Source organism: Grammomys surdaster, unplaced genomic scaffold, assembly GCF_004785775.1.
Source record: "Grammomys surdaster isolate TR1022 unplaced genomic scaffold, NIH_TR_1.0 224, whole genome shotgun sequence".
NCBI classification, from domain to species: Eukaryota; Metazoa; Chordata; class Mammalia; order Rodentia; family Muridae; genus Grammomys; species Grammomys surdaster.
The window spans coordinates 380,437-398,009 of NW_021604669.1; the positions used below are offsets into that span (position 1 = coordinate 380,437).

The 17,573-nt window shown below is 53.5% G+C and overlaps 1 protein-coding gene across 1 annotated transcript in view; it reads right to left on the reverse strand.

The window, feature by feature from the left end:
• The window catches only part of Adgrb1 (adhesion G protein-coupled receptor B1), a 59,254-nt gene that overhangs the window by 25,458 nt on the left and 16,223 nt on the right, over positions 1-17,573 (reverse strand). The window contains exons 13-17 of the mRNA XM_028773269.1: positions 15,295-15,438; positions 14,698-14,773; positions 14,436-14,538; positions 13,047-13,090; positions 2,363-2,402 (exon numbers count right to left, since the gene is read on the reverse strand). Coding sequence (XP_028629102.1) covers positions 2,363-2,402; positions 13,047-13,090; positions 14,436-14,538; positions 14,698-14,773; positions 15,295-15,438 — 407 coding nt within the window. The remainder of the gene's footprint in view (positions 1-2,362; positions 2,403-13,046; positions 13,091-14,435; positions 14,539-14,697; positions 14,774-15,294; positions 15,439-17,573) is intronic.

Sequence of the window (17,573 nt, forward strand, 5' to 3'; positions counted from 1 at the left end):
CGAGCCCGCGCGAGCCCGAGGCCCTGGCGCGGGGGCGCGCGAAGGGCCGCCCCGGAGTACCCCAGCCTCACAGCCAAGGGCTCTTCGGGAGCTGGTGACCTTGGGATGGCTCCATCCCGCGCGGCCGCGCGAGCTGCATCCTCCAGGACAGGCCGCCAGGGTATCTGCGGCTCCAAGTCCCGGACTAGCACAGCCCTCCCTGCAGGGAGCTGGCCAGCTGCTGGAAACTTCCCTCTGCGCGCTGACCCTGGCCCCTCCTGCTGCCTCCAGGCCTCCGCTGGCCCCATTTCAGTTAAGCAAAGTGCTCGCTAGCTGTGGTCTGGGTGCACCAGGATCTGAAGGATTCCAGAAAATACCCCCTTCTCCCCTATTTCCCTCCCCTGGGGCCTACCAGACAGTTTTCTGAACAGAAAGTTGCCAGCTTCCGTCCTTCACCCTCTGGCCCTGGGACTGAGCTTGCCCAGCAGGAAGTACCAGGACGGGGGTAGGGGACACCTTTTTGAAACTCAGTCCTGTTCCTGTCCCAGAAGCACCCCAGGATTTGGGCTAACAAGAGTCCCAGGTGGGAGTGGTCGTTTGAACCCAAGGCCAGGAAGGCTTTACCCTTTCTCAGTCCAAGGCTTTGGGAGGCCAGCCAGATGTCCTCTCTGGGCACCCAGGAAGCATTTAGGATGTAACTTCCATTCCTAGCCAGAACAATGGCCTGAGGCCTTTTCCGGGCCACCTCCACAGTGCCACTGAAGACTAGAAAATCCATAGGCAGGAATGGGCCTGCCTATCTACAGCCGCGGTGGGTTTTCTTTGTCTGGTTACTTTCCCTGGTAGCATTGGAGAGCTACCCTGTGCATAGTCCTTACCAACACATAGCCCTGACTGCACATACATACTAAGAACGGAAAGACTAGCCAGATATCTGGATTCCAACAGTATCTCAACTGCACCCTACCTGCAGGAGCATAGATCCTTTCACCCCCTTGCCTCAGTTCCCTGTCTCTAAAGAGAGCATGGACCCCAACACAGCACAGCACAACTCAGTGCCTGACTGGAATACGTGCTGGCAGCCAACAGCAGCTTCAGCTGACAGGAGTCTAAGCCCTCGCTTAATTCCCAGTGACTCCTTACTTCCTTCCCCCTCTTCTCAATAATCCAGTGAGTCAGGCCCAGGGAGACAGGACCCATGGCATCTGCATCTCCCTCAGGGCCCTTCTGCCCCTCAGAAAGAATTATTCCAGAGAAGCCTGACAGGTTATGGGCTAGTCCAGGAGCTGCAGCGCTGCTCTGAACTGTGTGAGCAAGCTCCTCTCCCTCCTCTATGCTTGTTAGCTCACTCTGAGAGTCAGTACAAGCCGAGCTACAAGGGCCCTGGCCCATGAATGTCAGGATTTGAGGTCTGAGTTCTACCTGAGGGCTCTCTTTTTTCCACAGCAAGAGCAAGAATACAGAGTAGATAGAGGCCAAGGAAAGGTCCTCCAATTGCAGCTCTTTGCCCTCAGGAAGGCCTCTGAGCCTTAAGACCCTGCCTCATCAGAACTTTGCAGGTCCCCAAAGGCCAGCCACAGTGTCAACTCCAGGGAATCAATACTACCACTACTCAAGTAGCCTTCCCACCAGCCTACTACCCTGCACACCTAGCGGTATACGTCCCTGCTTATAGCCCAGGACAAAAATATATTTCTCTCACTAGAGAAGACTACAGGTCTCACTGGGAAGAGGCTAAGATACCAAGAGGACAGAAAAAGAAATGTGTGTTTCTCCCTGCCCCAGCCCCTTTCTCTGGACAGTACTCAGATTCTGTACCATCTCCAGAGATTTTCTAAGATCACACCTGTGATGCAGACATGGCTCTGGCTATTTCCCTTCATGCCCACCCTTCAGGTCAGGAGCCATGAGTCCTGGCTTTCACTACACCCTCTCTCAAGGTTAGGAGTGGCAAAGGGACAGTCTCACACCACAGACAACAGAGCAGACACAGAAGGCCACCACAGACTAACAAATATCATCAGCATGCACACATTCCAAGAAAACCCTGTGTGCTGGGCCAGCATTCCATCACTGGCCTGTCCACGTTGTTAGCCATGTGGACACTCTTTAGAACAGGACACTGAGCTCTCAGCTATTATACCTGCCTGATGGTTTCTGGGAAGACTTCAGAGAACAGAACCCTGAGGCAGGATGAGGGGAGCTAGGCTGGCAGCCTGGCAGTTTCCAGACACTCTGTCAGGTCCATGGGGTGCCAGGCTGACCACTGCTGGCCACCACCTGGGAGACTGCCAGCCTGAGAACCAGAGCTTCCCAGAACCTTTACTGTGGCACCAATTAGCTTAGTCTCCCCAGGGCAGGGGAGGAGTGGCTGCTGCCTTACCCAGCTGAGGGTCACCAGGGCCAGACTCTCCAGTTCCAGGCTGTGGGAAGCAAAGAAGGTACCTGTGTAGGCCCAAAGAACCAGCCAGCCAGCCAGGCTTGGCATGGAAAGAGGGCAGAACTAGCCTCTGTAAGTTGCCCAGACTGCCATATGGGCCCGCCTCTGCCTGCCTACCTCTCCAGTCAAGTGCCACGTGTGTTAGGAGTATCGTGGGCACCCCACGTGCAGCCCAGGGACAAGTCCTCTCCTCACCTCCCTCCCCAGCTTCCGTTCTGCTCTGAGGCACCTGTGTGTTTCATCTTCTATTCTCTGCCACAGCCTCAGGTCAGCTTTGTAGATGCTAAAAGGAAGCTGTGCGGGTGCAGCTGACCACACAGCAAGATGGCAGCGGGGCCTAGATTCCAGCTTTTCTCTACTGCTGCCCCCAACTGTCCCCATCTGAACCCCGGATGAAAGTAGATCTGATGAGGCCCTTTCAGCAACCCAGAATCCAGATGGGCCCCATCTGAGAAGCCATGGAGCTACCCCCCAAGCCCTGAACCATACCTGGCATTTCAGCACAAGTATGGAGATTGTCCTAGTTGGTGGACTCTTGCACTTTTAACACCCTACCTGTAGAAGGTGGGGGAAGACCCCTAAACTCCCTTCCCTAAAATTTTGGTTCCTAACATCTGGAAGTTCTTCCCCAAACCTGACTGAAAGCCACCCTGCGGCACGAATCTCTACTCTCAATTGCAGCACACACAGGCATCCTTTTCTCGCTCGCTTGCTGATCCCACAGTGGAAAATGTTGCCACTTGTCCTCTGAGCCTCAGAACGTGATCTGGGTCATCCAGCCAGGTCCCTATCCTGGACCAGGACTAAGGAATCTGGGCTGGTCATATCTGCCCCCGTGTCTTGGAAACAGATCCAGAACTAGGGAAGGACCTGGGCCAGTGACACCTTTCTGAACAGAGAATCGCAAGGGATCGTAACAAGTAGCCCCTCCTGTGTAGGTGGAGACCTATAACGCTCAGACAGGCCCTAGGATGGATCTGGACACTGCCCACCTCCTATAATGCTCAGACAGGCCCCAGGATGGATCTGGACGCTGCCCACCTCCTATAACGCTCAGACAGGCCCTAGGATGGATCTGGACACTGCCCACCTCCTATAATGCTCAGACAGGCCCCAGGATGGATCTGGACACTGCCCACCTCCTATAACGCTCAGACAGGCCCCAGGATGGATCTGGACGCTGCCTACCTCTCTCTACGCCACTAATGACTTTTCTCCATCATGAGAATCCTATTTGGCTCCTGCCATGATGCCCAGTGATATACAAGTCACCACACATGGCCCTCAAGGCAATTCTCTGTCCCATCACCCCACTTCTACTGACCCTCTGGCCTGATTCAACTTCCTCTATCCTAGCTACAGGTCCTGACAGGTTGCTGCCATCCCCTGCCTAGCAGGCATATTTGTAGGGTAGAGTATCCAGTACAGACCCCCGCAAGTAAGGCAGAAAGGAAGGATAAAGGCCCAGTGAGGCTCTGTGGATACCACCCACCTACTCTGTCCATGGGAAATGTGTCCATTCCCCAGCTCCGTGCCTGCACCTGCTCTTCACCTGTCCTAGCAGCCTCTGTCAGGGTCATTGCCTCCTGGTGGCCTGGCCCTCCAAGGGAACCTGCTGGGATCTACCACCACCACCTGACTTCTGCATCCTAGCTTAGCCTCAGCTCTGCTTGCTACATGAAATCCTACACCATTCACCCTCTGCCCAGAGAACTCCCCAGCCTCAGTCCTCACATAAATCCAAGGCCATATTGCTCCCCACAGTACTACATGACCACTGGGGACTGGCCCCTGTCTTCCAGACCACAGTCACACCAGCCAAGAACCTTAGTCCTGTGTAGCTGTCCTTAAACCTGGGAACAGCCACAACTCCCACTGTAGCCCCCAAGTCAGTGTAACCTCTACTTCATTTCACCCTCAGCTCCAAAAGCAGAGTCACAACCCTATCCTCAGGTCCCAGGGACAGTGGTACAAGAAAGACATTCATTATCAGTTGACTGTCCAGCATCTCCCTAAGGCACCTCTAGTAGTGTCCAAAAGAGGTGGACCCAACAAATTAGGAAGACCCTGAAAGGAAAACCCTGCAGCTAGCCACACACTCAGCTTCTGGTCCTGTTTTTCTAGTACCTGCCAGCTCAGGAGAAGTGAACAGAGATTCCTGATCCTATCCAACTCGGAGCTCAGCTACCTGCTAGGCAGTGGGTATGAAGTAACCCATACTTGTTCAGAGAACGATAGATTCTTCAGGGCCTATGTGTTCGAGGAACACGAGGGGACAGTATTCAGAGAGTGCATGGAGTCCACCACCCACCCACTGAGCAAGGGCCCTACTGCATCGTGATGCCTCCCGCCAGCCCACGAGCAGGTGCTATTATAGGACTGTGCCTGTCGGGGTCCCCTTGGATCTGATGGGCTAATTCACACCCCAGTATGAATGACTCATAGGGTGTCCACCCACAGGGTATAAAACAGCCAGGAGTGGGCACAGTGCACTCCAGTGGAGGATCCTAGGCTCTGGGCAGGGGTGGGACTGAAGCCTCTGCAGTTGGGGGTTCTCAACTGGGCCTTTGAGAACCCTTGTGAGCCAGCTTCCATCTGCACCCCAGAAATCAACTCCCCTGATTCATCTCCATTCCAGGTCCCAGCCTGTTTAGTCACGCCTCCTCTATCAGGTGTGCCCATTTCCCAGAACCGACTTCTCAGTCCGCATCAAGATGGCTGCTGCTGCCTCCACAAGGTCTTCTCAGACGCGCAAGCTCTTAGTCTTTTCTTCCCGTGAGGGCCTGACCACTACGCCCAGCCTCGGGGCCATTCCACCCTGCTTCGGAGTTGGCACCCCTCCTGTGCTGTTTCTGAGACTCTAGTCCTGGCCTGGCTTTCTGAGATCCAATCGCCTGGAGTCTGGTGCCCTTGACTATGGAGATGCAGCCATCTGAGCCCTTCTGTGCACCTCAGATCTGTGCACGGCCTTTGGGGCTTCTCCTTTTCCCCCCTGCCCCAGACACCAGTCTCTTCTTCTCTCTTACCTGGCGCCAGACACTGCACTGGGGCTTCTGGTCTCAGATTGTCCCCCTCTATGCCTACTGGCTCCTCTCGGGTTACCCAGGCAGGGCACATGGGACAGAGCGGGGAACCCGAGAACAGTGGACAGTGGCTCCACAGCCTGGCAAAACGAACCTGCCCTGGAGAACAGGGTCCTGCTGACTGCACCTGGCTCAGAAAGGTGTTTGATGCCCACCCTGAGCCCCTGTCTCTCTCCTAGCTTCCTGTCTATGGTTCCTACAGACACATCCACTGGCCTGTCACCCTCCTGCCACTCAAGACACTACTGTCCAGATGCCACAATCCTCAAACCCTATCGTTTTGATGAAAGCTGAGCTAGACCCTTGCTGGGCACTGGGCACTGGGCACTCCTGGTATTCCCCTAGGTCCAGATGATCCACACCCCAAGACCACCCTAGCCAACCTAGCTTCATCTACAAGACATCCTTCAGACTTCCATGTGTAAGCCTTCCTCTCCTACTTATCCTATCACTTCCATATGGTCACTGTGGCTTAACTCCTGACTGATGCCATAAAGAAGGGAGCTAATGCCCATAGGGGGCCTGCAAATCTTTCCAGAGCCAGCTCCATCCCACAATACCAATGCCCACCACCAAGACATTGAACAAAACAAGGCCAATAGCATCTGCAGTCAGGAAGTGTTTACCACCAGCGACATCCCCACCCCAGCATACTCCACTGGCTCCACCACCTTGACCACTGCTTCCATGTTACCAAAACCACCTCTATGGCTACCACTAGATCACCACTACCGTGTCCTCACCACCATCCCCATCACTGCTACCTCCATAGCCCCTGTCATATCACCACACAACCACGGCCACCATGATCACCATTGCATCAGCACCACCTCCACAATCACTACTGCATTACCAACCCTCACCCCGGCATGGTCACCACATCTCTGATCCCACCTCCATACCCACCACCTCATCACCAACGCTGTCCCACCTCCAGAACCATTGTCACGTCATGACACCACCTCCACGGTCACTGCCGACACTCCGTTCATGGCCACTACCGTGTTCTGAGACATGCCTCCCTCTGTGGCCCCCATTGTGTAACAACTGTCACCTCCGTGGCCAGCCCCACATTGCCAGCATGCTTCTTACATCAAGACCGTCACCTCTGCCATCATCAGCATCACATCATCAGGACCACCAATCACCCTATCACCACCAATGCCATCGCCAACAGAAGCATCGCTGCCGTTATTACCACCGTTGTGTTATTGACACACCCCTGCCCAGCACCATCACTCCCATCCACAACAACTATCATGATTGATGGCTCATACTCACCAGCAGCGGCAGAGCAGCACAGACCACAGAGCCATGACCCCCACCACCCTGTCACCAGAGCCTCTCACACCACCCCATTCTCCACTGCTCCTACTCAGTGCACTAGCTCCAGCAACTACTATTCAGTCCCTGTCAACATAGACATTACCCAGCCTTCCTCCTCCCTCATCACCGCATCCTCAGCATCACCTACACCAGCACAGACATCATCATCATATCCACAAGTGTGGTCCACAGCATGCATCACCAATGCTGGGACCATCTGCACCAGCCAAAGCTCTACACCATGGTAGCACTGCCTTGTCCAGTGTGCTCTCCTTCACAGGCACCGGTGAACCACTGATTGCTGTGAGCATGTATGTTACTGCCCTGCTGGCAACATCAGCCTGTCTTGAGGATGGATATCGTCTTCAAAATTCAACAGTCTTTTTGATGGACCCAGCACAGTGCTGGTGCATGATTCTCCCTCTGGAGCCTCAGTGTGCTCCCTGATAGGCCAGGGCAGTAATAACAGACAGACAGACAACCCTCATGATTGCCTTTGCCACTACCACACTCCTTGTTGCACATTGCTGTTCACCTGATCCATCATTCCGACACTTCCGGGCAAGGACCAAGAGCAGGCTCCCACACCATTCAAACCTCCGAGATAACTGGAAAGTGCTTCCGTTGTGCCTTCCTTTCCATTTGCCCTGCAATCTGAGAACAGGACCCACACAAATTCTACCTCTCCTAAGTCATGTCTGAGGCCAGAGAACCCAGGCTCCACGTCTAAAAGGAGGTACGATGATTACAAAAGGGCCCCCCAGGCCTGGGCAGCTACTTCCCCGCCCTGTATGTTCTCTGCACCACTCCCTACCTCCTTCTCCATGCAGCTCCACCAACTCCAAGTGGACTCAGCTGGGCTTCTGTGCACCCTGTACTGTGGTCTTGCACTCCTACACCCTCCTGCCAAGGTGCACTCCATCCAGCCAGCATGCCCCGCTGGCCTATGGGATAGCATTGTGTCTATGAGGCTTGCTGTTGTCCTTTGGAATGACCTTCTGACTCTCAGCACATCATCAACCATGACAACAGCCCATTTCATAGGTGGAGAAAACAAGGCTCAACATGATGGAAACTTGCCCAACTAGTTTCAGGTAGTCAGACAAAGGCTTCAGGACAGGTACAGGACAGGGTTCACTTGCAGTGGGCATTAGGAACCCACATGCCCCCACTGGCTCATCCTTGGAAGTGGATGTGAACTTTTCATACAAAAGCCTAGCAGTCTGGGGCAAGGTAGGACCCTGTAGGACAAGTGGCTCCCTGGAGTGGCAAAGGATGATGGGAAAGCGCTTCAGTCCTGTTCCAACTCATATCCTCCATCCACTCCGAAGCTCCTCCTTAGCCATGCTTCAAGAGAAGCAACTGTAGGCTGAGAATCAAGTTAAGGCTTCTTATAGGAAAAACAAAAACAAAAACAAAAAACAAAAAAAAGCTCACTCTTGTAATACCAGCTGAGACAGAAGAATTGCCATGAAGTTCCAGGCCACCTGAGTTACTGAATGTGATCCTGTCTCTAAAAGGGAGGAAAGAAAAGAGAAGAGATAAAGGGTTCTGGGAGTGGTGAGGAAGCGGGCAAGTCAGGCAGGGGTAGCTTGGTGGGGACAGTGCCACCTCCCTAGCCTGAGGACCCTACAGAATCCTGAAAGTAAGTCCCCCCTCTTCATGTCCCATCATAGAGTTGGGAACTGAAGCCTGGGCTTGCATAGCCAGTGTGGGCAGAATACTCTGTAGCTGAAAAAGGTTGGATTATGGGATCCCAAAGACCTGCAGCCCTCAGGACCCGGGGACATTCTGCTGCGTGTATTCACAAGCAAGTATGGGGAGGGGAGCTGGGCTACAAGGCTTTGTCCTGTGTTCAAGGAGTAAATGATGGGGTAAATGAATGAGTAGGTGAGTTACCACTCTCCCCAGGGAGAAGGTAACCTCATTAAGATGGGGCACACTCATATCCTGGACAACATCTGTTGCAAGGCCGCTGTGTGCCTTATAGTCAAGAGACCCGGTGCCTACCCCAAGGCAGCACCAGACACAGACTGCATCACTAATGGAAAGATGGAGGTGGAGGACAAGAAGATTGGGGCCTGAAGAAAAGCAGGTTCAGAGCAGCAGATGCTTCAGCTCACCCCAAATTCTGGATGGGGTGAGGGTTCTGTTCCTGCATGTGCTTCACGATCCTGTGCACCTCCTCCAGCTCTCCAACCCAGAGGCCCCTGTAGGAAGCCACCTTAAATTCACCCTGCCCTGCTCCCTTCTGCTTCCTTTGTCCCAGTAGGAGCAATCACAATGAAGAGTGACAGGCACAAGTGGCCCTGTCAAGTCTGCCTGTCATTGATACTTGTCCTCTCCAAGGAGATGGACTTTTAAAGGGACAGACTCTTGGGCTGGGCAATGATGACACACACCTTTATCACCAGAGCCTGGGGGAGGGGCAGAGGCAGGCAGATCTCTGAGTTTGAGGCCAGCCTGGTTTACAGAGTGAATTCTAGGACAGCCAGGGAAACCTTGTCTCAAACAAACAAACAAACAAACAAACAAACAAACGAGGCAGACTCCTAAGATATGCCTTTGCCAGTGTGTCCAGAGAGGGTCCCCGAACATAGTACTGGGCTCAGGGGGAACCTTCAAGCCTGAGGCCAGGCTCTTTGGCTGTGAGCCTGACTGACAGACGACAGTGGGGCAGGAGATCTGTGAGAGAACTGGGAGGACCTAGTGGGACTTGGCAGATCCACCCAGGAAAGGAGCAAGAGTTTGAAAAGGAACGCTGTGAAGAGGGACAGCTCTGTCAATGTCTAGGACAGAGCTCAGGCCTTTCTGTATTCCAAGGGCCTGCTTCCTGTGACATCTGGCTCCTTTCAGGCACCTGCTTGTCCTCTGGATGACTCGATCTCATCCTCCATTCAGTCATTCACCCTGTACCCCTGTGATCCACACTCAACTCTACCCCACTCCTGAGACCCTACCTTGCTCACTCCTTGCCCGGCACTGACCACCATGAATGACCCGCTCATCCATCTCATTCTGCTTCCTGATACCCATTCCCACAAACTGGTTCTCATCCTAGCAGGTGGCAGGAGACTTTGGGAATACACATGTGACTGTCACTGTCCCCCTCAATGGAGACACACAAAGCTGGGACTCTCTGGGGATGCAGCATGGTTAATATATCCCAGCAAGTTCTCTCCTCCTCCTCCTCCTCCTCCTCCTCCTCATCATCATCATCATCATCATCATCATCATCATCACTTCTTAACCAGACTCTCACAGTCACTGGCCATGAATCTCTAGGCAGGTAGAGACAGAGCTCTTGAATCCTGTTGCCAACCTTGTTCAAGACCCAGATCCAGTGACATAGAGGACAGACATTACGTGAGGATAGGGGTACATCAGAGGCTCTGAACAAATGTTTAAAGCACCTAGACAGACATCTCCAATGTGTACACTACCAGAGTCCTTGCAGGTATGTGGATATTCCCAGAGGAAAGTCAGCAAGAGGGTCTACACTGTAGGTGAGAGCCTCTGACTTGCTCTCTACCTGAGCGTGTCACACTTTCAACTGTCACATGTGACTGGATGAGAACGTGATCCTTGAAGTACCTGTCATCTATGGAATGAGTGTCAACAGACAAAAATGGTTCCAACAGAGACAAGGCACAGGGATAGCCCTAGGACCAAGATCAGGGCTCTGTGTGTGACCAGGGACAGAGCTCAGTGTATAACCAGGATTAAGGCTCCAAACATGGACAAGGTTGGGGCCCAGAGTCAGATCTCACCGAGATCAGGATTAGGACTCAGTGTATGATGAGAATTAGTATTTAGTGTGTGAGCTAGATCAAGGCTCTGTACGATCAGGATCTAGGCTCAGTAGGTACAGAGCTAAGAATAAATGTGTGACTAAGGTCAGGGCTCAGTATGTAACCAAGATCAGGGCTCAGTTTGTAATAGAGTCAGTATTTAGTGTCTGAACAGGAGCTTGGTGTGTGACTAGTGTTAAAGCTTAATCTGTGACCATGATGAGCATTTGACCAGAACTAGAGCTCAATGTCCCAGTTAGGGCCAGCACTCAGGCATGACCAGTGTCTGGTCTCAGCCCACTTCCAGTTGGGGATTTGGACTCTATCCTAGATTAGCATGGTTTGGTTATGGGTCAAAGTACAGTACAAAAAGGTCTATCAGGTAGCAGTCACAGAAGGCTGTCCTCTCCCCCTAGTGGCCAGGCCATTCCTTGGCCCCTAGGCCTAATGTATACTCAGTCAAGCACGGGCAAGCACAGACCACACCAGGCAGATGAAAGACAGTGGTGGAAGTAGGCCACTGCTCTGACCTCTTTAGGCCAATAAGAAAACACTAGGACTTGGAGAAGTTGCAAAAGCCAGCCTGTCCACCATCCAGTCCTCCTTTAGCCTCAGCTCAAGAGTTTTAGATGCCTGTTCTGAGCAGTCTACTCAATCACCCCTGGGCTTCCGGCTGGTTGTAGCCTCTGGAGTCCTTGTAATCTGTAAATGGGGGTGGAGGAGTGTGAACCCAGGATGGACTTGTGTCTCTGCCTAGATGCAGGCCACTCAACTGAATAGGTACCATTCTGCTCTCCTGGGGCCTGACCTTCCATGGTCCAGTTCTCTAGGGCTGGGGCAGAGCAGGAAGGCTGAGGTCACTACCCACAGCTGTAAAATTAGGGCAGGCGGAGGCCACACTAACTTATAGCATCTGAGGGCTCACCAGAGTCCTTTAGCTGCTCTAATCTTACCCAACGTCAGGCAGCTGCCAGCACCAAGGACAGAAGCCACAACTCAAGGAGTGCCTGATAGCCTGGTGAGGGACAGTGTCCTTGACTTATCTGGGAAGTCAGAAACATTGATGGGCTGTCCTCACCAGGAGGCTGGTCTTTACATTACTAGGAAGTGGGAGGGCTCTGCAAGGTTGCAAGGTGTCAGTATGGAATAAGAGGGTGAACAGGTTGGTCGCCCCTCAGACACTCACTGCACAGAGTTTGCCAGAACCCTGTGTAGAAATCAGCCTCCCCCACAACATACATACACAGAGTCCACTATGTCCCTGCTCAAAAAGTTGTCACACAACCTGCTTCAGAGTCTTCTGACCTCCTGTTGCTGTACGATCGAACCTGACACTCGTTTGGACCAACTTTTCAACTGTGCACTGTCCCTCTTCCCTGGGGTGCAGAGAATAATAACTGGGACTTCAGGACAGTCATCAGACGACGGGTGGCAGATGACTATCCCCACACGATAGCTAACTGTTAGCCACCATCACCCCTCTATGCCTCCTGCTCATGCTTCCCCAGCCCCCCTGAGTCCCCCAAGCCTTCCTGCTTGATGCTGCGGTTACGTCTCTCTCAGAACCTTCTTCATTTCCCAAGCCAGTCACTTGAGAGACCTTTCCAGATGTCTAGGACACACCTGCAACTACACAACCCACAGCACCTGGGCTTGCAACACACACTGCCAGCACCTGGGACCACATGAGTTCCCAGACCCCCCATCCTGGGGAAGGGAACAATGTCTCTGTTCCTTACTTCCTAAACATATGCCGAGGCCCAAGTGCACAGCCCCACCTGCAGGCCTCCCCGAAACCTTCAACCCAAGCAAGTTCCATGAACACTAGTCCAGTCTGCCACATACCTTCTCCCTCAGGAGGTCCCTCCCCACCTCCCCTTCATTTTGCTTGGGCCTCTTATTCCAGCAAGGAGGTCCCACTCATTAACAGAGTACCCTGGATCAGGCTGGTGACTGCTATGTACTTGAAAAGGCCTGAGCACAGGGCCCAGGGTCATACGATGCTGCTAGGGACACCTGGACCCCTCCCACACCTGATCAGCTGGAGTCTCAGGGTCCTCAACCCTGAAGCTGTCTTAGTCCACACAGCCACATTCCTGATTCTTAGTGCCTGACACCTGTGCCAAACCCAACACCAGGACAGAAGAGCCTGAATGTCCCACCTCGGCACCTAGCTAGGACACATCTTTCTGGCTCTCCCCCACTGAGTCATGGGCTTCCCTGGGAGAAAATAAGGAGGGTAGGCCAATTGGTTCTGAAGCCAGACCTGGACAGGAAGAAAAGGAGGACCAGGCAGATGTACTAGTGGCCAGAGGTCTAGGGAAGGGTGGATCCATCACCTTAAACCTGCCCTCCACTACCCAAGCATGCTGCAAGCCCCTCCCACCATCCTAGGGCTCCAGGGCTACTAAGCCCCAAAGAACTTACCCATCTGTTTCATCCCACAGGATACAGGTCTGGTTGGTGGTCCCCTAAGAGATAAGGAAGGGAGGTCAGGGCCACTGCCACATTTAGCCCCAAACTGGGTCACTGAATCCACTCATGGGGCTACTACACACGCTGCTGGTGCCATTCCCCTGAAAAACTGCATTGTGTAAGGGGAAAAAAAACCCTGAAGTTCAGAGCAGAGAGGAGTCCTTTTAAGTCAAGCCTGGTTTGACCCTCTCTTTCTCCAGTGCCCAATACATGGCTTCAGTTCCTGTCTCCTCTCCGGTCCAGACCCCCTGATAGGGCTGGGCTAAAGGACAAAGCCATCTCTTATGGGGACATGGTAGGTGTGTCTAAGGGAGTGGGGGAGGAGAGGGAAGCTGCCCTGTTGCTGTCCTTGGTCCTGGAAGCAGGACTTGAAAAGCAATGCAGGGCGCCATCCCTGTGAGAGCTACTTGGCTCAGCACTGGAGAGAAGGGGGCAGCCACGGTGGCGTCTATGCTCACAGTAGCTATAGGCCCTGAACACTCATAGGAATTACTGCTTCCTGTTTGATAAAGGAAGGAAGCCAAGGTGCAGAGGAGGTAAACAACTCCCCCAAGGTCACAAAGGAAAAAAGGACAGATTTGAGTTCTTTCTGAGACTTCCCACATCCCTGGCCTGAGAACTAGGACCTGGCACTGCCACATCCTGGCTGAGTAATGCAGTTGCCTTGCCCCCTTGGGGTTCTTACTCAACCCAACCGGAAGCAGAGACTGTGGGATGCGGGAGCTTCAGCTCGAGTCTCTGAAAAGCCTTACAAGAGGACTAACAGTCACCAAGGTCTCCTCATGCCCATCAAGGTATCCAGGCGTCCCTGGAGCTGAGGACCTGCCAGGGTCGCACAGCAGTGGTAGCCTGGAGTCCCAGGGAGCTTTGGAAGGATGCTCTTGGCACTGTCATCCCAGAGGCCCTGCATAAGAGAGCCTGCAGGTCAGACTCTACACATAAGGTGACTCTCACATGTTCCCAACAACCTGGACAGGGAAGGGAGCAACTCCCAGGGGTTTGGTGACTTGGTTTGGGGTAGATGTCCCGTCACACAGTTCTCTAGGCTGCTAGGTCATGGGCACAGGAAATAGCAAGCAGATCCCCTCCAGGGATCAGAGTCTGGAGTGGAGGCACGGGGTTAGGACTAGGGGGCAGGTCAGAATTGGGCTAAAGTTCCTTCCGTATCCACGTCCACCTGCTATGTGGTCCTGGATGCTCAAAGACTGTTTCCTCACTTGGAATTCAGATGAGAGCCACTCTGCTTGTGACTCCAAAAGCTACTGCCTGAGAGGAGTATATGGGGATGCACTCAGAACTGACAAAGGTGTCCGGGTACCCACACATGTGGGCAGCACTCACATTGTACATGTGGGCAAACTCGATCTCCAAGGGTGTGAGCAGTGATCGAGGTGGGGGCTTCACAGTCACGGAGATGACCTTAGAGTTGAGAACAGTTGTGTTCCTGGGGACATGAAAGCAGCAAAGGCTGTCAGAGGTTTGGGGTGGCACTGAGCCAGCCTTGTAGCCCAGCCCCAGGCTCAGGGCATACTCCCCCCACCATACCACCATGCCCAGTCCACCAATCTCTTACTGGATACCTGTAGGAGCCCAAGTCACCCACCTCTGCAGGGCCAGGAAGCTGCCTAAGTTTCGGTAGAGCACAGTACCAACCACGAACACAGATGAATCGTCAGCTTCTGGAAGGGAGCACATATTACTCCAACCCTGCTACTGCCCACTAGCCTGCATCTCACCCCAGTGGCCTCCTGTCTCATCTACATGGTCACATCCATGGTCCTGACAAGATAAGGCATGTCCCACCACAGATACGGAGGTGCAGCTGGGATCTGGGGCAACAGCCTGGACCTAGATGGGGAGAAGGAACTAGCTCATCTCCTCAAGTGACCTCACAAGAGATATGGACATGCAGGATACATTTCTCCCCCTGGGAAACTGGGTCCTTGCTGTTGAGTGATCCACCCAACCCTTTCCACTCTGCTTGGGCTTCTGGTTTAGTATGTTTCCCTGGGTGTTCTCCCATGGAGGAAAAGGAGAGCTTCTGGCAAGGAGATGGCCTCAGGAATAACAAGGAGTACCAGGGATACTCCCTGGCACTGGAGACAATGCACTGAACCCTACAAGAAAATATCTCAGGCTGATGAATCTCAGGCTCTAGGACCCTGATTCATAGCAGGCTCATCCCATGCCCAAACCTCACCTGCCAGTCCTGTGGAAAACACACTCTTGGACACGGTGACCCTGTCCTCTGGCACCTTGGCCCAGTCTCCTGTGGCACGCCAGCCCTTCATAGGGAAGCTGATGTCGGTGGCCCCACTGGCCGGAAGCTTGTGGATGCTGAGCACTGAGGTAAGGTAGGGGCAACACAAACAAAGCGTCACCTACCAGGGATGTCAGCTGGGACCGAGGCAGTAGGCTTTGGTGCAAGGTGGTGGTACAAGTTTCCTGAGGCTAAGGGTGGGCAGGGCCCAAATGGTCAGGTTTCTATCAGGCATGAGTGCTAAGCCTGGAGACCCTAGCTCCCAGGCTCCACAGCTCCCCACTCCTACATAAGCAAAATCCCCAGAATCTAAAGATGGCCAGTGGGGACTGTATGAGATAGCAGGCCAGTATTCCTACAAGAAGTCTTATCTTGGGGATTTACACCCAAACAGGTCCTGTCCAGCCTGTTGAGTACTGAGACTCAAACTCAGTCACAATGGTCAGGTGACGTCTGTGGGCACAGAAAGATCTACAGGAGCTAGGCACCCATCTTGGTTCCCAGCATCCCCCTGCCTCGCTGGGATCATGGGTCATACTCTGTATGAGAATGTCATACCCCCCCCCCCCCGCTTTGTTGCTACCACTGACAGGCCATGCCTCCCCTCCATGTCTCCACCCAGAGGGTTCCGCTGCCCACACAGCTTCAGCACGTGTAATGGCCCTGCGCACACTCAGAACACGTTTGACGTAGTATGATTATTTCCTTGGGAAGCTCTCAACACCAAGGGCCAGCTGAGTGCTGGCATTCAGAGGAAGGTTTGTCTGTCACCATGGCCTCTGGTAAGGCAGATAGCTTATGGAACACTATGGGAGAATCCTTGGGCTCCCAAGGTCTCAAAGTCCCAGGAAGACAGGGCCAGGTGGGGAGGCTGCTGAGCCTGGCCAAACAGGGTGGGTGGGACAGAGCAAAGGTAGAAAGGGCAAGGAGTGAGCCTGGGGAGTGTAGCCTAGAGCTCAGCATTTTCCGATTGCTCGTCCATAACTTTACAAGTAGCCCCAGGCTATGGCAGTGGCTAAAGGGTGGAGTGCATGCCTAGAGTGGGTTACAGGACATGAAAGGGAGCTGGGAACACCACCTCTTACAAGGGCCAACCCTTTGTCTCCCAGCCCTGTCCTCCTGGGCCTTCGATCACTGGGGCAGTGTGCATGAGCTAGAGGAAGACAGGTGGCAAACAGGGACATCCTCTAGGGAAGAGAAGGGACCGTCCTGCTAAGGTCAGTGCTAGGCTGGAGCCTGGTCTTGTGTGAACTGGCAAGGCTCCAAGGACTAGTTCCCCCAGCAGAGGCTTTCCAGGCTAGGCTGCAGGAGAGTAACATCCTACCTGACTACTCTGAATTCTCCCTCCACACCTGCTGTCTCTCTCTCACCGAAACCTCCCACCCAAATAGAGAGACTGACCCTATGCTTGAAGCTTAGTCACCGTATACACTCCCCCTGTAAACCACCTTTTTGATAGAGGGAGAGGAGGCTGGAGAGTCAACTCATCATAAACCCTGGGGGACAGGAAAAAGAGGGACACATCATAGGGAGAGGGGAGAGAAGGGAAGAAAGGTTCTAGAAGTGGCAGAGAGCAGGGGGTGAGATCAGACTGTGGCAGTGACTTCCTGAAAGATGGTAGAACGCAGGGAGGTGCAGAGGCAGAAGCATGTGACTCCTAGGTCCTGTGAGGGGAGCAGAATCAGGGGCTCAGACCTGAGACTTTAGAGGCATGCCTGGGATGGCATGTCAGGGCTTCTCAGGACCTGGGATGGCAGGCTCAGATGGACATTGGGGACTTTTGGCCCAATTGGCTTTCAGGCCTTGAAAGGATGAGGTCATGGGCGTATAACTTGGAAAAGAATGGCACTAAGGCCCATGGAGCCTGCAATCTTTGCTGGAGGGGTGAGGTAGGCAAGAGGCCTAGTGAGGAAAAGGGACACAGTTAGCCTGCAATGCAAAGAGCCAGTCTGACCCGGTGGAGGTAGAGGGAGAAAGGGGGCAGAGAGAGGTGTCAGTCTAGGGTGGAGTGGGGTCCAAGGCCAGAAAACATCAGTCTCATGCTGGAAGAGTCGGGGACAGAGCCAGTGAAAGAGTAAAGTCAAGACCTGGGGGAGACTCAGAGTGGGAGGCTGGAGTCCCACCCTTAGGAGGTGCAGAGGTGGAGCCTAGGCTGGAGAGCATCTCAAGCACGTATATGTATATGTATATGTATATGTATATGTATATGTATATGTATA